The sequence below is a fragment of the Dipodomys merriami genome, unplaced genomic scaffold, assembly GCF_024711535.1.
Source record: "Dipodomys merriami isolate MVZ:Mamm:240054 unplaced genomic scaffold, mDipMer1.0.p SCAF_6, whole genome shotgun sequence".
NCBI classification, from domain to species: Eukaryota; Metazoa; Chordata; class Mammalia; order Rodentia; family Heteromyidae; genus Dipodomys; species Dipodomys merriami.
Genome location: NW_027206179.1, coordinates 5,336,320 through 5,357,827, shown reverse-complemented (window position 1 = coordinate 5,357,827; position 21,508 = coordinate 5,336,320). Strand labels below are relative to the sequence as shown.

The window sequence follows — 21,508 nt, the reverse complement described above, 5'->3', positions numbered from 1 at the left end:
CTATGTCTCCTCTGCTCTGTGACTTTGGAGGTGTTTGTTCTTGTATTGTTTTTGTTTTACCTTGGTGCTATTCCTGGTCATTCACTGTCTGCACACTGGTTTTGAGCTTTTGGGTCAATGTTTTAATCTACCCCTTGGAGCCAAAGATCCATTTCCAGCTTTTTTATTGGTAGATAATTATGGATAAGGTCCTCAATGTCTTTCCTGTCCAGGCTGACTTTGAACTGCAATGCTCTGATCTCAACTTGGTGAATAGCAAGTATTACAGATAGGAGTCACCAACTCCCAGCTCACTCTGTGTATTTTTGTTGTAAGTTTCTCTTCATAGCTGTGCAAACAACTGCACTTCATCTGGGTTGGTTCCATATCTTAGCTATGGTAAATAATGCTGCAATAAACATAGTTAATTCTTTCAGACTTTGATCGCAGAGTGTCTTTCCATTTTCTTATCCACTGTCTTGTATCATAGCTTTCCTCTTCATTGTAGAGGTGTTTACAGATCTTTCTTAGGTTTATAGTCCTAGGTATTTGTTTTTCTGAAGCCACCATTTGAAGGGATATGTGAAATCAACATTGGGCACATCGTTAATTTTATTTTGAAAGATTAAAAAGTAAAGTTTGGTCCTAATAGACAAAAGACAGTTTAAGTTTCCAACTCTAAGTAGATTAAGTTTTAAATTTTATTTTTTCTGTTACCTTAAGATTTTACTATTGTATATATTTAAAATGGGTTTCATTATGTTAGTTTTATATGGCCATATAAAATCTTTTGTCTAATTATCCTTTATCCATTACATTTTATTTCCTGTAAAAATTTAAATCATCCTCATGGCCTCTATTACTTTATTCTCCTTTACTCATATGATATTTCCAATGTTTGATATTAGATATACGAACTGTTTTAAAGTAACAAAAATCTGATTAAAATATTTAGTATTTGCTTCTCAATAACACACACACAAACACACTCATACAGACACATACACACAGATGCACACACACACCACACACACACACACACACACACACACACACACACACACACACACACACACAATACATGGAAGATAGGAAAACCATGACTCAAGGGCCAAATCCAGTGTGATTCCTATGAATAAAGTTTTATTGTCACAAAAATAAAAATATTTTATATGACTACATTTTCCTTTATCCTTCCTATCCCTGTTCTTCTATCTGTTTATGCATGAACTTTTTATTTATATGCATTTAATTCCTCCTTGGCTCCCATCAATCCAATCTTACTTCAACATATAAGTCCAAACATATGCACATTCTTTTCATTACTTTATTTAAGAGAAAAAGTATTGTGTAACATCACTGAAAACCTTACTCAGAAAAAATTAGCAAGGACTACAAAATAATATGAAAAATCACTGAAACCACATATTTCCCCATTGATTTCTCATTATACAATGAGGGTTCTGCATTTTATTCAATTATATAAAATCAGCTGTATTAATGAAATTCCTTAAATAAATAAGGAACACAGTCAAAAATGCAATAGAATCTGATGAGTATTTTGATTATATCTTGATTAATATAATGAGGAAGTTGAAAATTAACATCATGCCACAACAAGAATAAGCACACGGGGCTGGGAAGATGGCTCAGTGGTAGAGTGCTTGCCTTGTGTGAGTGAGGTCCTGGGTTCGATTCCTCAGCACCACATAAGCAAAAAGAAAAAAGCCGGAGGTGGCGCTGTGGCTCAAGTGGTAGAGCGCTAGCCTTGAGCTGAAGAGCTGAGGGACAGCTCCCAGGCCCAGAGTTCAGGCCCCACAACCGGACCCCCCCCCAAAAAAGAATAAGCACACAATATACTTTCCAAACATTGTTTTATTGTCAACTAAAAATTTAATTTATAGAAAGCTATGGTAAGTTACCTAGCCATGTATCTTTTAGAAATGCACATGTATGAAGTTCAAATCAGCCTGGGGAGGTAAATGTACAAGACTTTTATTTCCAGTAAGAGACCAAATAGCAAGCAATGGAGACGACATTCAAGTGGTAAAGAAACCTTGAGTGAAAACTAAAGGACAGTATAGGCCCTGAGTATAAGTATGGATAAATGAATCAAATTATTATCAGAAAAAAAACTCTAAAGAAGTCTTGAACAGACAAGAAATGAATGTGTCTAAATCTCTTAAATATGTAATTCTGTAAACATAATATGGAGCTTACTAAATCAGTCTATATGAAACAGTAAGTAAAGCTTGCCATATAAAGAGGATTGAAATGGGACAACTAAAAATATTGCCCATTGGAACAGATCGTAATAGTGATGATATTACAAAAAATACATTTTTAAAATTCAAAATTCTTGGTGTCAAATTAATGTAGAGTGATTAATCAACCAAAGATAAAGAAATGCAGGCAAGAAGGAGCTTACTACTATGTATGACAGACTTTAATCTTAAGAGAAAATTAAAAAAAATTCCTATATTGTAACCTTAAATCAAAGTGTATTTTTATAGCATATACAAGTCATTCCTAAGCTATATGAGGGTAGCAGCGTGACAGGAAAGAGGATGACAAAGAAGGATATAGAGAGAGACAAAGAAAAAGAGAGACCAGGACAGAGAGTAAGGTCCTACAAAAGAGACTCAGGATAATTTTAAGAGGTGAACATGTGTGTAGAAATATACAAGTATTGAACAAAACATTTCCTAAGGACCACATTAAAAAATGTAAATTTGTGAAGAAGAGAATATTAATGAAATGTATTTGAGGAATCTCCAAAATGGTGGTGTGAAGACAGGAAGTTAATATACTGAAAAATTTAGAAGAGTTGTTGACAAAGACAAGAGTGAAAAGACATTAAGAAGAGGGCATAATAGAATTGAGTGCAGATTGAAAAGGTGGAACCAAATATAGAAGCAAAATTCCAGATTAAATTGTGATCACGATCACTTGTGACTACCACTGTTAGGAAAATGCACAATAGATCCTTAGTCTTTGAAGTATACATTTCATAATATAAACTATGACAAGAAGAGATAATTACTGTAGAATTAGATCAGACCTTGTGAATACTAATCAAAACTATGTGCTTAATCTTAAGAATGCTTATTTCTATTATTATGTCTTATATCACTGAAGCCATGCAGAGAATTTCTTTTTGGCATTAACAAGATGGTGTAACACTTTGGGAAAAAAATGCAGCCTAAGAGTCCTGCACTAGAGGCAAAGATAGAAAAGACCTCCACAGCTACCATGACCTTCCCCTTGGCACTGTGATAGACAGGAAGGAAAGTGAGCCACACACTGCAGAACACCAACATACTGAAGGTCAAGAACTTGGCTTCATTGAAGGTGTCAGGTAGGTTCCTGGCCAGAAAAGCTATAGTGAAGCTGGCCAGAGCCAGAGAGCCCAGGTATCCCAGGACACAATAGAAGGCAGTGAGGGAGCCCTTGTTGCACAGGATGATGATGTGGCCATGTTCAGAGTGTGCATCTGTGTCCACAAAGGGAGGAGAGCTTCCCAGCCAGAATCCACAAAGTGTCAGTTGGATCAAAGTACAAATAGGGATGATGAAGTTAGGAGCTCTTGATACCAGCAGCCACCTCATCCTTCTCCCTGGGGAAGTGGCCTTGAAAGCTAGAATCACAGTCACAGTTTTGGCCAACACTGTGGAAACAGCCACAGTGAACACAACCCCAAATGTGATCTGCTGCAGGATGCAGGTGACTGTGTTGGGACGGCCAAGAAAGAGCAAGGAACAGAGGAAACAGAAGATGAGGGAGATGAGCAAGATGTAGCTTAGAGCCTTATTATTGGCCTTGACAATGGCAGTGTCATGATGTTTCCAAAATATTCCAAGAATCATTGCAGTGAGCTTACAAAAGCATAGACCCATGACAGCCCAAGGGATCTCCAAAACCCAGGAAACTGGCAGCTCTCAACAAACACTGAGTCCTCTGTGTGTTGGCATACTGATGATCTGAACACTGCAGACATTTCTCCCTATCTGGTGAGAAAAGTTTACTACCATTACTTACTTTTAATAACCTTGTTTCTTTCAAAGAATTGAGGACACTTTTTACTTAGGTGAAATCTTTATCTTCTTTATTTATCTTCTTCTTTATTTGGACTTTTTTCTTAAACATTTTTTTGCTCAATGACACTCACATGTGTTGATAATATCACAGTTGAGGTATTGCAATATCTTATTAAAAATTTACACTTTTTCTCATTCTCAAGAGTACTGCAATCATATTAACCTTGGAATTATACAGCTTACATTACCATACATGTTTCTGTAAGACATTTATTTTTCTCTGTGGTATATTATCCTTGATTTGATTTCATTATGTTTCTCTTGCCTGCTCACATGTTAAGTTGTTGAAACAAATTGATCACTCTTGGACACTCAATAGTCATGCTCACTTCTTAAAATTTATTCTAGTTTACTGAGTCTTTGCACCTTGTCAAGAAGAGTGCTTTGCACTGAGAAATAAAGATATGTAAAATTCAAGTGGGTAAAATGAAAGATTTGAGATGAACTCTGTCTTTATAAGATTTATGTTTAGCTGAGTGCCAGTGGCTCAGGCCTCTAATCCTAGCTACTCAGGAGGATGAGATCTGAGGATCTCAGTGCAAAGCCAGCCCGGGCAGGAAAGTCTGTGAAACTCTTATGTCCAATAAACACTCAGAAAACTGGGAGTGGCGCTGTTGCTAAAGTGGTAGAATGCTCACCTTGAGCTGAAGAGCTGAGGGACAGCACTCTGGCCCAGAGTTCAAGCCTCATGACTGACAAAAACAAAAAACAATAAACCTTAAAGATTTATATTTAATTTCATGTTAGAGTTTAGACTGATCCTAAGGATTAGTGATAAGAAGGATTCCTGGAGATAACTTTGCTTGCAATATACTGTAAAATTTTTAATAAATATGTAATTCAAAGCCATGTTCTATCATATTTCCAGTAGAAATCCACCACTTATCAGAATGTGCTTATTAACAGAAAACAGGAGAATGAGCACTGTAATCCTAATACACAGTTTTTGCATTGACTTGTTTGGATTGAGGAAAACTAGGGAGAAATAAAAAAAATCTTTATAACTCATGGACTCACCTGTCCCATTAGCAATCTCATTTTCTGGGCAAGGTGCACAATCAAAGCAACAGGCAGCCTTTCCCTCCTGAGGAGATTTCCTGAATCCAGGATCACAGCTCTCACTGCAGACAGAGTGAGGAGTCTGAGGACAGGCAGGGATGTGACAGTAACTGTTCAGAACCATACTAAACACTACAAGAATCCATTCCCTGAAAATGGGATGTTTAAGCATAATGTTTTAAGCATGTAAGTACAGTTGGTTAATTTAATTCTGTTATACATTCCCTATTCCATGAGTCCCAAAGGCTATGTGCTTCAATCTTGATTTCTAGCCTGTTGAATTACTGGAACGTATGGGATTTTTAAAAGGTGGAAAGTAGTGGTGAGAACATAATTTCTAGTGTACTGCCCTCTAGGATTTCCTTGAATTCATGTCAGTATATGTTGTCTCCTACTCATCTGTTATATGGGCAAGAGAAAGGAGCAGACCTCTGCTTTCTAGTGTTATGTGAACATCTTATCTTTCTCTTCATTTTCCTATAGCCATGACATTAGAATCTTTTCCAGATGCCTTCAATGATTCCTTTAATCAAAGATATTTAAGTAACAGGTCAATTAACGATTAAATGAATCTCCACAGAAGGGAGTAAAAGAAAACTTTCAACCACATAAATTACCTCACCACATATTTTATCAGTGTTAGAAACCCATGGACACTATTCAAAATCAACATTAAGAAGCAAATTAACATTTTCGGTTCTCATCCTGCCTCTTGAGCTTGAGGTCTAGGCACTGGAGCTGAGATATTTTTTGTTCAAGCATAGCACTCTACTAGCCATTGCCCTACTTCCAGATTTTTTGAGGTTAATTGGTGATAAGAGTCTCACAGACTTTTTTGTGTGGGTTTACTCTAATAATCTCATCTCAGCTCTATTAGACTCTAGCAATATAAGAGAAAGTTGCTGGAACTCAGCCAGGTACATATTTGAAGGGTGATTTTGTTGATTTGTGTGTGCTTAAAATTATTAGGATTAGATTCAACTCACCTCTGTAGTTCCGATTGCCCACTCTACCATATCTTCAGATAAAGACAGTTGATTGCCATGTGGATCATATGGAGAAAACTTTCCTACTTTCACCTCAAGTTCAAGACCCTCTGGAAAATTCCAAATGTTGAGAATATCATACTCTGGCTCCGATTTCCTTTTCTCACCCCAAATCACTTGATCTCCATTTGGATTATAAAACTGGACATTCTTCATAAATGTGTGCAGCTAAAAGAAGACATCTTATGGTCAGGTATATCCCAGAGTTAAGACTGAAACCTTGAAATATTAAAAGTTCCTAATTGCCTTTAACTTCTGATTCTGAATTCAGAGATTAGAGACACTAGAGACACCTATGGAAGAATAAAAAAATCTTTGTGAAAAAATAACCTTTTCTGATTACTCAGAAAATGAGTAGGAGGATGTTTTTCAGGAAAAAAAATCATTCTGCTACAACTTGCCACAACCACTCGTGAATATCTATAGTTTGAGCATGCTAAATGTTTAATATCAAAAGTTGGTTAAGCTCGGTCACTTATGAAAAACATGAATAATTATTTTCAGCAAGTCAGCCTTTGCTCTGACTGAAGAAACTCATAGAGAAATAGCTGAATTTACAGTTTTCAAAACACTAGCTACAAACATATCAACTTTATTGGTAACTCATGAGTTCATAAGCAGGGTGCTGGTGCCTCAAGTATGTAATCCTAGCTAATCAGGAAGCTCAGATCAGAGGATCATGCTCCAAAGCAAGCCTGTGCAAAAAAGTCAGTGAGAATTTTGTCTCCAATTTTGTCTCAGGAAAAGCAGGTAGTAGTGCTGTGCTCAAGTGGTTGAGAAGTAGCCTTGAACACAGAATCAGAGACATAGCCCAGGCACTCTATACAAGCCCCTGCACTGGCTAAAATTAATTTATAGAAAGATGGAATATAGGGGCTTGGAAGGTGGCTCGGTGGTAGAGTGCTTGCCTTGCATGCATGAGGCCCTGGGTTCGATTCCTCAGCACCACATAAGCAGAATAAAAGCCAGAAATATGGAATATATTTTATCTTTGCTACTGGCTGTTGTTTTCTTTAGAGCATATCAACATATGTGTAGCATGCTTCAAAAATTTTGAAACGTGAAAAATTGCACAGGATATGAAATAGACCTGAAGTACTTAAAGTTTAATTGTGGATCTATATTTGTTTAATTTTGTACTTCCAATAGTTTCTGTTAATAGACAGGAAATTTAATGTTTCGTAAAACTATTTAAAATACTGAAACATATACACATTAATATCAGCAACCAAGATATATATGATGTATGAATACAAACATATAGATAGATAGATGTATGCATATACACATATCATATATATACAGAGAGAGAAAAAACACATTCATACATACAGATATATTTTATTTCATTATAAGACACTCCTCTAGAAAGTGCCTTTGCTCACAGTGTGTGTGTACTCCAACATAGAAGAAATTACCTGCAAAGAGGAAGGCAGTACTCCTTTTCTATCTCCCATTGTTTGAACTTCTGTTTGATGAAGAAGCATGTCATGGAGAGCTTGGGCCACAGTATACATAGCATTGTATATATTGTAACTATCCATAGACATAGTCATGTCAAAAGTGCATGCAGGCAACAAATCCAAAGAGGTATCCTGAGCACAGTTGTCCCATGTTACACAGTCAGACTCAACATCTGAGCAATTAAAAGAGAGAAACCACAGTCTGGCAAGAAAAATGTCTTCTGGGTATTTGGAAGGTTTAACTGTCTTGATAAAATCTGTGAATCCAGAAACATCTACATGATGATGTGTGAAAATAAAAGGTACATGCAATGAGCCTAGCATGAAATATCTCCTTTTCAGGGTGAAATCCCACTCTGAGTTCACGATACAAACTTTACCATGCATAAATATTTGCTCAATAAATACCATTAAAGCTATCAGGGAATCATTATCACCATATATGATGAGGACACTTGCTGAAGATAGATTTATCTGGTTATAGACTGCCATGAGTTTGTATATATGTGATGTGTCTTGGGTTGAGATCATTAGCTCATAGGCTACACAAATTTTGTTCTTGGCCATCTCTTCTTTCAATTCAGCTAGAACCCATGCACCATTCTCATCTTGTGTAGTCAGTAGTCCCGCCCAGCTCCAGCTGAAGTGAAGCAGTAAGGAGACTATAGCAGTGGCTATTGATGTGTCCTTTGGGGCCATCTGATAGAGAGCAGGAAACTTGTTATGGTCACTCAGGTCATGATCAAAAGGCCCAAAGGTAAACTAAAGAGGAAAAGAATTGGACACTCCATGAATGAGAAGATTGCCATGCATCCCAATCACAGCCTTGAATTCTGTAAAGAACTAGTTGAAATGGAAGGAAGGTTTTTTTTAGTTTTAAAAAATAATTTAATTGGTTTTGAATAATTGTACAACATTTCAATTTACTTGCCAATTGTGTCTTGATATTTGTCACTATTTTCATCAACTTTTCCTATCTATATCAAACTCAGTCACTCCCACGTCCCCACTGAATATTATGTTCCCCCCCTCATCCATTCTCTATTCTTTTGCATTTATTCTTTCACATCTACCATGCCTTTGCTTTGTGTTCATTTTCTACACTGCCAGTAGATCATAAATATTGCACCATGGACTTGCATCCCTTTGTATACCACACTTTAGTCAAACTGAAGTGTGTGTGTGTGTGTGTGTGTGTATGTGTGTGTGTGCAAATGGCTGTGTTCCATATTTATTTCATAATACATGTTCATATATTAGATCTAACTTTCACATATGAAAGGACACATTTATACTTTCTTGTTCTGAACTTGATTTACTTCATTCAACATAATATATTTCACGTGCGTTTGTGTGTGTGTGTGTGTGTGTGTGTGTGTGTGTGTGTGTACATACTAGACAATATGGGGCACAAACTCAAGATTTATGCTGTACCAGTGGAGTCACACATTCACCTTGTATTCTTTGCAGGTTAATTGGAGATACAAATTTCCTGATTAGGTAGGATTACTGGTGTGATCTATTAGTACCCTGCTCAGCATATCCTTACATTGTAAAGCCCTTTTCCATTTCCTGGTTCATTAAAGAAAATTTTTGATAAGGCTTGAAAAAATAAATTATCTAATTATCTGCTCAAATCTTCCATCACTTTTTCCAAACTATAAAAATATATTCCCCATTAATTTTGAGTAGTTACTCCATACCACAAAATTTGATTGGTTCATAATCTCTTCCTATCCTTCTTTTCTAACATCTGAACTGCCACCAAATTAGATGTTTTTCTAAACTTCCACATCTTTTAACCTCACCTGTGGAAATCTGTAGAGTCCTAGCAATGTCCCAATCTGGTCAGATGTTATTCCTGATGGTCCTGTAATTACTGCTATAGACTTGCTGACTCTCACACAGGAGTAGTTTGGAATCTTATACTTCCCAAAAAGAAAAATGAAGGGATTCTTAAACATTGTCCAAGCTCTGAAGTGAACATCATAGATATCAAATCCCAAAGTTAAATTATGTAAAAGATCAGGGTTTTTGTTTATCTCCTCAATAGCAAAAGTCAAGGCCAAAACACACTGATAGTTCTTGAAGCTAAACCTGTATAATGAGCAAAGAAATTGAGGTGCAGTATTTCAAAGCTTAAGACTTTGATACATTAAATGCTTGCTTCTTAGCCAATTTATATGTTAAAATATTGCTCCAATCAGAATGGAATATAAATGTGGTCTCTTATGCTTCCATATAGAATTAGGTATGGACACAAAGGGAATTTGTCATGAATGAGATTCAGATACTTATTTAAGTCCAGGGAGAGCTTGTTTTTCTCCATTGCCACATGCATCACAGCTGAACCATCACCACCCTTGGTCCTATTCCCCTGGATCCCTCTAGCAAAACCTTGTAATTTCTTGTAACAGTCATTAGCTAAACCAACACCCAGCCACCGCCTTTACCCATCCTAGCCAAAAATGCTTAAAAACCAATGTGGACTGGCATGCGGGTCCATTTCCTGGGATTCTGGTCCTGGCCCATCAGCACTTTTCACTCAATAAAATCATTTACATTTTCACTGTGGACTGAGTAGTCTCACTGCATATCCACACTACAATGGGACCCATATCCCATAGGTATGCACCCATATGCATAATAGCTAATGTCTTAGTAGAATCCATATGTCAATAGAACATGGCAAGAGATGTTTAGAGATCTGAAGATAAAAAATCTAAATTATCCACCCAGAGTATTATACCTAGCAAAGCTATCCTGTAGAAATGAAGGAAGGACAAAGATTTTCCCAGAGAAGAAGAGTTAAGGGATTGTATCTCCACTAGACTCTTCCTATATTAAATACTAAAGTAAGTTTTTTTCAGGCCACAAAACAGAATCATTAATGAACAAGAAAAATACACAAGAATGTATAACCTGTATCCTGTGAACACAATGAAAGTTGAGCACAACAGAAAATGAAATCACAGAAAATACTGAAACTCATAGAAATTGAGCAATTCATTGCTGAGTTTCAGGAATTCTTTGAAGAGAGAGAAAAGATTTAAGCCTTTCTCTTTTTTATATATGTTTTATTGTAAAGATAGTGTATGGAGGGTTTACAGTTACATGAGTAAAGTAATGAGTTCATTCCGTATGGAACATTGTTACCTCCTCCTTTGATTTTCCCCTACCATCTCTTCTGTCCCCACCCCCCAACTCCTCCCTCCACCCCTGAAGTTGTAAAGTTCATTTTCAACACAGTGTCTTGTACAACTCATTGTTACAATGGTCAATCTGTATCCTTATTTCAGCATTTTGTTATTTCACTTCCCCTCAACAAATTAGAGAACTGTATATACAAGATGCAGGGCAGCAGAATGAAATGCAGTAAAAACAGGGATTATACCATGGGGGAAGAACATACAAAAGAAAAAACAATTCACATGGTATATTATAAATACATTAAAAACAACAGCAAAAAAAGATAAAACACATAAAATATCAACTCCATTGCCCCACAACAAAGGCAGTTCTCAGAGTACAGTCAGTGATTGTAAATGGTTGCATCAACCAATTAGAAAACTCTCAAGTCAATACATTAATGATGCACTTCATAGGCAGAAGTGATATGGGAAGATGGTGGCATCATCACATGTAAACTCCTTAGATGTGTCTGAAAAACAGCTATTTAGATTCCCTGCATCCATTTCACTTCAAGAGATCTACACCAATCAAACTTTAAACAGATAGAGACTCATTCAAATACAGAAGATATCTCACAACAGAAACACAGGAGCAGAAGACAGCAACACAGCATCCAGATCCCTGATGAGTGGCTGCAGCCTAAGCATCTTACCTTCCCAGGAAGCCCAGGGAGACCCAGAAGGACGTGCCTGAAGTGCCCCCAGTCTAACATTAAACAGAGAACAGTGTGATGCTGACAAAACCACACAGCAAAACACTAACCCTAGATAAGCATACATATATATTATTTGTACTATATACTATGTATAGTATATAAAGAACATGTATGTCATGATATATAGGAAATTATAGATAATATATATATATCTATATATATAACTATGCATAAAGTGTACATATTTTTTCTTTTTTTATCATTATTAAGAATTTTTTATTGTGAAAATACCATATAGAGGGATTACAATTACATGAGCAAGGTAATGAGTACATTTCTTTTCTGCTTATGTGGTACTGAGGAATAGAACCCAGAGCCTCATGCATGTGAGGCAAGCACTCTACCACTGAGCCACTTTCCCAGCCCCAATGAGTACATTTCTTATCAAGCATTTTTGCCTCCTCCTTTGTTTCCCCTTATTATCACTGCCCTCCCATCTCCCCCTCCCTCCCCACCAAACTTGTAAAGTTCATTTTTTGACATAGCATCTTGTACCTATCATTGTTGCAATGGGTTCACCTGTATCCCTATTTAAACAATTTGTTTTTTTTCCCTTCCCCTCAAATTTTTGTGAAATAGCAAAAAATTCAATATATAATCCAAAATAAAAAAGAAGTTGTTGGGTCAGACGACAGGGTGAGAATATTAAAAAGGGGTGACATGTTTCAAAAGTCACTGTATTCATAAACTGCTCTGAATGACAACACTTTGTACTAGTACAAGAAGACAATAATATTTTAAATATGCATAAAACTTACTTACTATTCAAGTGAGCTGAGAATATTCTAAGATTGTAAGTATGGTAGACAAATCTTACATAGTATTTATATGAAGAGGGAAAATTATTAACATATCTAACTATTGCCATGGGAAAATGAAAAATTAAATATTCAATTTATAAATGATGTGAGGATCAGTTGTCATTTTCATTTGTACGACACTAATATTTTATCTTAAAATGTTTTTACTTTCACGTTATTGCCAATGTCATGTACAGAGGGAGTTCCGTTCCACTAATAAGTGAGTAAGTACATTTCTTGGAAAACATGTTACCCCATCTTATCGTAACTATTAAAGAAAAACTTTCATGAAAAATTAAAGGAAAAGAGTTCATTAAAACATGTTTCTACATTCATACATTTGATAAAAACCTCTACTATTTGTGTGTGTATATTTTCCTTTTCCCTTATGTTCATAATCACAGATAATTGTCATCTTTCAAAGTAGGTTCTTGTTATCGTATTTTAAGCCCCATAAGTACCATGAAATTTATAGCAGACAAATGAAAACTCATAATCCAAACGCCAAAATTCACTACTATTGAACTAAATAAACACTGAAGTCTCTGAAAAAGAGGAGGGAAGGAAGAAGTTTCAATAAACCAGGAAAATTAGGTACTTAATGGCAATGTTGACAAGTGTTCTGTCAATAATGACTGTGAATGTAAACTCTACAAAAAAGAGTTAGAATGCTTGATTGAATAAAACCCTCAGTCCAAAGGATAGATTGATTCCAAGAAAGTCAATTCACCATCAATGGCCTTCAATGAGTGTAAGAAAGAAATGTAAGCCAGATCTACAGAAACGTAAGTTGTATGCTTTCTTTGAGTATAGAATGTACCTATAAATCTACAAGTAAACCAAGAAAAGGGTAAAAAAATTAAACAACACTTGCACATGATAAATTATGCATGTCTCTAGGCATTCCCCACAGTGAGAACAAAGGAGAATATACTCAGGAGAGGAACAGACAGGTGTAATATCTATATTCATCTGATCATATAAAATAATATTTGTCAAAAAGAACTCCAGGAAATGTGAACAAAAGTGTTTACTTCTTGTTGTTGTTTTTGTAAGCACAGAGTCACAGCAAAGGTGGAACAAAGGGTGAACAAATGCAGCACTGCTGCTCACTGGACACTATGTTGAAAATAAACTATGGAACTTGTGGGTGTGGATGGGGTGGAAATATAGCAAAGGAAGGGGTGAAATTATTGGAAAATAAATGTTCTCTTCATCTTACTTATGTAACTGTAACATCATCTTTATAATAGCAATAAACAATAAATACATCAACGGTGGGAGGGTGGTAAAAAGAAGTGGATTAGAGTAGTCCAAACAAATCAAAGGGAAAAGAAAGCAGAAGTATCCATAAGTTATCACATCAAATAGACCTTAGTCACAGCAATTAAATATGCCATGTTGATAATGCAATGATAAAACCATCAGATCAACAAGATGACATAACGATTGTTAATGTATGTTAAGACATGATCAAAGCACTTAACTCTATGTAAGTAGACTTAGAGATAATACTCAACACAATAAGAGCTGTGGATTTTCTGGAGAGACACTCCAGACCAAGGCAGCACAGAGCCATCAGAATTAAAATTCACCCTCGTTGAGATGAGCCTTACATATACCTACAGAACATTTCACCCAACATCTGAATAAACTGTCTCTCATCAACATATTGACGATTAGACAGGAGAGATCATGGGATAGGATAAAGAATTTGTTTTATTAGGTGTACAGGTTGACCCATTGCAACAATGAGATGTACAAGATACTATCCTGAAAAATGAACTTTACAATTTAGGCAGGGATGGGGGGTAGTGTAGTTGTGGTGATGGGAGGGAATAGATGGCAGGGGAAAAACAAAGGAGGAGGCAACAATGTTTGATATTATATTGCTCATGTTATTTTAACACCTCTGTAAAGTATTTGCACAATAAAAAACTTACTTAAAATATATATGAAATGTACATAGAGCATACTTGAAAAAGACACAGTGGTAAGGCTAGAAATTAACAAGGAAAACAACAAAAAATATTCCCAAACATTAAAATGAAATGAATTCCTTTCCAATCAGAAATAAAGTCTTTAATTAATATTTAATTTAAAAATATTCAATTTAATTAAGTGATTAATACATGATTAAAAGACATGCTTTTCTGTTTGTTTTCTAATGGGAAAATGCTGTACAGAGGGGTTACAGTTACATTCACAAGGTAATAAGTACATTTTCTATTGAGCATTGGTGCCTCTTCCTTTGTTTTCCCTCCCACCACCACAACTACTCCCCCACCCCATGCCCTGGCTAGTTGTAAGTTCATTTTCAACATAATGTCTTGTACATCTCATTGTTACAATGGGTCAGCCTGTATCATTATTTAAGCATTTTGTTTTTTCGCTTCCCCTCCCCAAATTAGAGAAGTGTATATACAAGATGCAGGGCACCAACATCAAATACAGTGAAAACAGTTGTTATACTATGGGGGAGGAACATAGAAAGCAACAACAAAAAAATCACATGGTACATTATAAACATGTTAGAATCAATACCAAGAAAGAAAAAATATTTGTGTCCCTATCTTGGGGTTCATTTTGCTTAACATCATCTTATATGGTCATGTGTACATAGCTTTGGGCATTTTCTGCTTGTCCTACACATGTAGGACATGTACACTAGTTATTGGAAATAAGGGAAACCATGGGATCTATGTTTCTTTGGGCCTGGCTTACTTCACTTAATATAATTTTTCCAAGTCTTTCCATTTCCTAACAAATGGTGCAATGTCATTCTTTCTGATGGAGGCATATATATATATATATATATATATATATATATGCATATATATATATAAAATCACATTTTCTTGATCCATTCATCTACTGAGGAGCATATCTTAGCTATGGTAAATAATGCTGCAATAAATATAGTTGTGCTGGTAGCCTTAGTATGGCCTTGATTGTGATCTTTTTGGTAAATGCCCAAAAGTGAGAGTGCTGGGTCATAGAGGAACTCTATGTGGAGTCTTATGAGGAACCTCCATAATACTTTCCAAAGTGGTTGAACAACTTTACACTCCCACCAACAATACAGTAGGGTTCCCTTCTGGCCACATTTTCTCCAGCATCTGTTGTTATTAGAGTTCTTGAACTGGGGTGAAGGGGTATCTCCATGTTGTTTTGATTTGCATTTCTTTTATGGCTAGAGAGCTTGAGCATTTCTTCATGTGTCTATTGGCCATCCTTCTTTCCTCTTCAGAGGAGTTTCTCTTTAAGTCTTTAGCCCAGTTATTTATGCGCAGTTGTTTCTTTGAGGATTTGTTTTGGGGGTTTAATTTCTTAAGTTCCACATATATTTTAAATATAAGACCCTTGTTCATTGTATGGCTCGTGAAGATCTTCTCCCAATCCATGGGCTTTCTATTGATATTGCTAGCTATGTCCTTTGCCATGCAGAAGCTCTGCAGCTTCATGCAATCCCATTTGTCCAACCTTCTTCGATACGTTTTGTTTCTGGGTCTCTATCATGAAAAAGTCGGCCTGTTGCAAGGAGACCTAAGGTTTCTCCTATTCCATCTTGTAATATTTTCAGAGTGTGTGCTTTGAATCTGATCCTCAAAAATCAATGGCTTTTCTGTATGTCAACAATGAGAAGAGGGTGGCTGAAATCAGACAAGCAACTCCTTTTGTAATAGTCCCTCTAAAAGTAAAATACCTTACTAAAGAAGTGAAAGACCTATATGATGATAACTTTAAAAAACTGAAAAAGGAAATCAAATCAGAACATAGAAATTGGGAAAAGCTTCCATGCTCCTGGATTAGAACGATCAACATTGTGAAAATGGCAATACTTCCCAAGGCTATCTACATGTTCAATGTGATACCTATCAATATTCCAACCTCATTCTTCAATGAAATAGAAGAAGCAATCCAAAAATTCATATAGAACAATAAAAAACCTCGATTAGCAAAAACGATCCTTAACAGAAAGAACAGTGCTGGAGGAAGATCAATACCAAATTTCAAGCTACTACAAAGCCACAGTAATCCAAACAGCTAGGTATTGGTACAAGAACATACCTGAGGACCAGTGCAATAGAACTGAACACCCAGAAATGAACCCACAGACCTATAGCCATCTAAAATTTGATAAGGGTGCTAAAAATGAAATGTAAGAAAGACAGCCTCTTCAGTACATGGTGCTAGAAAAAGTGGTTAATCACTTGTAGAAGAATAAAGCTAGATCCTTATACATCATCCTGCAACAGAATCAACTCTAAATGGATCAATAACTTGTTTTTCATGGCAAAGTTCAAGAAGTTTACCAATCTTTGGAACAAATATAAATGAAAACGGATTATCAGAATGGATAGATGTAGAAAAAGAGCAATGAAATGAAACTGTGACAACCTTTGCTGAAATCAGGCGTAGAGAAGCTGTACTAAAGAACCTATGCTGCATCTCAAGCAACTGGAAAAACAAACCCAAAATTGGTAGAAGGATTGAAATAATCAAGTAGAAGAAAAAGTAGAGACTGAAACAAAATGCCAATAATCAAGAAAGCAAAAAGGACATTCTACAAGAACAACAGGGTGATAAAACTGAAGTAAAAATCATTAACCTTAAAATAGATTAGCCATAAAATTCTACATATGAACCCACATCTCCCAATATTCTACATGACAGAATCAGTAGGATATAAATAGCTGTATTATTGAAAAACCATCTATAGAAGATTCAGTAAGACTATATCAAAACTTCTATCACATCCTTCAAAGAAAAAGAGGCAAAATTAATTTTATGAACAAGGAAACCTTCCATTAGCCAGAGCTATTTTAAGACACAATAACTACAGGAAAGCGTCCCTGTACCAGTTCTTTACTTATAATAGCAGAAAACATTCTGATAAAAATGGACACATGGATCAAAGAAATAGAAGACCATAAGGTTATTCTAACAATAGACATGATTCTTGGTGGTTTTCAAATAACACATGGCCCAAACATGACACCATTAGCAAGCAGTGGCATTCTGATGCTGGGTGTGTCTGTGTGAAACACTCAATGTAAACCATATATTTTTTAATCTCAAAATTGATTATTTCATAATAGAAACTTGAAGTTTGCAGTAATAGTCAAAATGAGAGGAAATATAAATACACAGGTAACTTAAACAAAAGTCAATAAAAGAATAGGAATAGTCTCTGGGTTGATTAAATGACAGATCCTTTGTCTCACTTCCAAGGCCATATCTTCCACTCAAGCACTGGAAATGTAAAGAAACTGTGCTTCTGTCCAATTGAAAAGCTTCAGCACAATGAAAGAAATGGTGCAACAGCCAAATGAATACTTAAAAATCTTGCTAGCTAAACATCTCAGAGAGAAGGAATAATATAGTGAAAAAGAGTTCTAAAAATTAAATATTAGAATAGAAAAAATCCAATCAAAGAAAGGACATTTAAAAATTAGAAATAGAAAATCACAACAGAAAACTGATATTCAATCATTTGGGTATTCAGGACATTCATTACTTATTCATTAACATTAACAAAAATTACAGTTTGAGTAATGGTATATAAAAATCAAAGACTGGACATTTCACAAGAAATTAAATCTGTCTATACTGGTGGCTTAGACCTGCAATCCCACCTAAACAAGAAACGGACAGCTAAGGATCCTGAGTCAAAGTGAGCTGTCACAGAAAAGTCCATGGCACATTTTATGTGAGGTCAACCAACAAAAAGCTAGAAGTAGAGGTATAGTAGCAGAGTATCAGGTTTGAGATAAAAATACATGCAAGATTCCAATGTAAGCCAGTTACCAACATCTTATTCCTAGCTACCTAAGAAAAGTGAAAATGAGTAAAATAATTTAGAGACATGAGAGAGAAAAATGATTATAAACGGTTACAAAATGGTTATAAAAGGCCGGGTGTGGTGGCTCATGCCTGTAATCCTAGCTACTCAGGAGGCTAAGATCTGAGGATCCTGGTTCAAAGCCAGTCCAAGCAGGGAAGGCTGTGAGACCCTTATCTCCAAAAACCATTCAGAAAACCGGAAGTGACACTATGGTTCATGTTGTGGAGCGCTAACCTTGAGTTAAAGAGCTGAGGGACTGTGCTCAGAACCAGAGTTCAAGCCCCATGACCAACAAAAATAAAAAATAAAAAAATACATTGTTATAAAATAGTGAGTGAATAAACTCAAAGCATGTGATATACAGTGTGGAACTGCAACATGAACCAGGTACTTGGCACAAGCACCAAAGTATATTGGCAAACATCAGCTAACATCAGCTAAGTATAAATTGGCAAACATCAGCTAACATCAGTGGGAATTGACTTCAGTCAAATCTCTCACCTACTGATGTTTAATTGCACTAATCATATCACTGACATATAAAATGAAGACATGTATCTTCTATAGTACCGAAGAAAGTGATTCCTATCCTGGGATCTTTGCTCTCAATTTTGGGCAGCTGCCTCTGGCTATAATTGTCATATCAGCACTTAAAAAGCAGTGCTTATGAGGGAGAAAATGACATTTTCTTTTGCAATAGAAATCAGATAGTTTGCTAGAATTTCTTGAAGTTCTGTTTAGTCAATTTTCTTTTTTGTCTTTTAGTATAACCACTTATTAATGAGATACTGTATTACAGACGAAGTGTCAAGAATATTCATGTGCACAAGTAAAGAAGAACTCCTCTTGGGCACATAAAATTCCCCCAGAAGGAATCTTTCATAATAATGAGCTGCCTGATAACACCTGGGTTGTGGAGCATATCTGACATGAAACAATGCCACAAGGCTTAATTTGTAAAAGTAACTGCTTGTGGGCACTAAGATTCTGTATGTATGTAACTCTGTGTGTGTGTGCATATGCACCTGTGTACACTAGTTCTAGTTCATGAAATCACTGCCTGGACACTGTTCTTGTGCTTTTTGGCTCAAGGCTCACATACTGTCACTTAAGGCACAACATCATTTCCAGCATTTGGCAGGTCAGTTGGAGATAAAGTTCTCATAGATTTTCCTGCTTGGGCTGGCTTCAAACCTCCATCCTCAGATATCAACCCCATGAGTAGTTAGGATTACAGGCAAGAGCCACCATGAAAATTTTTTATCAACATTCTCAAAATATTCATGTTACTAAAGAAAAGTTCTCAGACTTGTGTTATAGAGGATAAGGAAATGAAGTGGCAGCCATTTAATACAGAAATCATGCCAGTGACTCAGGATTGTAGTGACATCACTACATTTTCCACAGTGAAAGAAGAAATGGAAGAGATCTAGGCATGCTGGAGTAAAGTGAAGAACTTTCAGTCCTGAAAAGGAGAAGCTACATGGTAGGAAATGGAGTCCTCTCCTGCTAACTGGCAGAAAATCTCTCAACAGGACATGAAAGCAAAATAATGAAACTAGGCTGCTCTGGAGGCAATAGGGATAGAAGTCAGTATAGACGAGAAAGTGATCATTGATGCAGGCACCCACAGTTCCCTCACCAGTCGAACATCCTCAGAATAAAACAGTAATGGAAGTAAAATATTGAATTACTTACATCTTGTTGTCTTCTTGCCTGGAAGTATGGCTGTGACTGTGATCTATTCCCAAAGTGTAGAGAGGAAAAAACCCAGCAAGCATCACATCTCCATCCATGTGCGCTCGGTGCTTCATTGTAGAAAAGCAGCTAGTTCCAGCCAGGGACCTAACAGGGAGGGGAACATGGAGAAGGAGGAGTGTGAAAGCCAAAATGCACATCCCTGAATCCTCTGCCAAGCGGAAAAGCTGACAGGAAGTGAGGCCCAGAGTTTAAGTTATGTATATGTGCATATATGTCTTTTTTTATTGACCAAGATCTACACTATGGTTCACCTCTAATCAAAGCCTCTTGTGAGTCCCTAGAAGTAATGTGTAAGAGTATTCCCAGGGGCTGTGCATTTATAGCCTTGCCTCAGGAAGAAAAACATGAGTTAGAAATCATGTTTGTAAATTTGCCTTCTTCACTGCAGGTGCTGTGATTTCATCCAAGACCACAGATAGTGAGGAGGCCCCAGAGATGGAATTATCTTGGTTGTAGTTTGTTCTAAGTCTGTGTCAAGAAACTATTTGCATGAAAGTTGTTTGGGATTAGGCAACTGGATTGCATGAGATGAAGCCATGTCATGTGAATGGTGAAATGGCCAGAAAAGTCTATGCCTCTGAATTGTCAACTAAAATTATGAGGGCATTGTACTTAGAGGTTGGATTCACACATAACATATTCAGGCAAACATGCTCTCATTTGCAAAGAAATGATATCTCATAGTTTCAATGTCGTAAAGATGCCAGCAGAAGGCTTTATACCAACCTAAACTGCTGAAGAAAGACACCCCCGTACTTAACTGTCTGACACAGCCTCTATGAATGTCTTAAGAATATTCAACATAAGGCATCAAAGATTTCTGTCAAACTTGAAAACCAGTCACATGTAGTAGAAAGAATTAGAGAAGATAATAGAACAGGAAGCACATCCCATTTCAATGGATGACACGAATATTGTTGAAATGCCCGATTCAAAAAGAAACTCACAGATTCATTTCCCTTCAAAATTCAAATATTGACCTTCATAAAATAAAAAATAATCTCTTAAAATTTGTGTGGAGGGTCTAGGAAGGTGGCTCAGTGGTATAGCGCTAGCCTTAAGCTGAAGAGCTAAGGGACAGTGCCCAGGCCCAGAGTTCAGGTCCCACTACTGGACCCAAAAACAAAAATAAGTGTGTGGATTCTCACAATAAAAGAACAAAACCATGAGGAAAAAGCACAATGCTGGAAATATGGGAAACCTAATTTCAAACTGTACTGTACAACCACTGAAACAAAGTCACATTGAAACTGGTACTAAGAACATCTGGAAACTAGTAAACATAATAGATGATCCAGAACAATCCCACATAGCTTCAGTCAAATGATGTTTGACAACATGGCCAATTACATATAGTGGACATAATATTGCTCTGTAACAAATTTTGTTTGTCAAACTGCATTGCCACTTGTAGCAGACTGGAAATAGTTCCCTGTCATTCCATTAATGTCCTCAACTTAAGAGCTTCAAATATGAAACTATTAGTTAGATATATGAGGGAAACACTTGAAGCAACAGACACTGGTAATGATTTTCTAAGTTGTACTG

The 21,508-nt window shown here is 36.3% G+C and overlaps 1 protein-coding gene across 1 annotated transcript; it reads right to left on the bottom strand.

The window, feature by feature from the left end:
- On the bottom strand, nucleotides 1-19,995 carry LOC138813702 (vomeronasal type-2 receptor 116-like). The gene is given in 8 exon segments (XM_070002085.1): nucleotides 1-88; nucleotides 3,124-3,879; nucleotides 3,881-3,986; nucleotides 5,094-5,217; nucleotides 6,122-6,349; nucleotides 7,600-8,406; nucleotides 9,453-9,741; nucleotides 19,898-19,995. Coding segments are annotated over 8 exon segments (2,496 nt in total).
- Nucleotides 19,996-21,508: the final 1,513 nt, after the last annotated feature.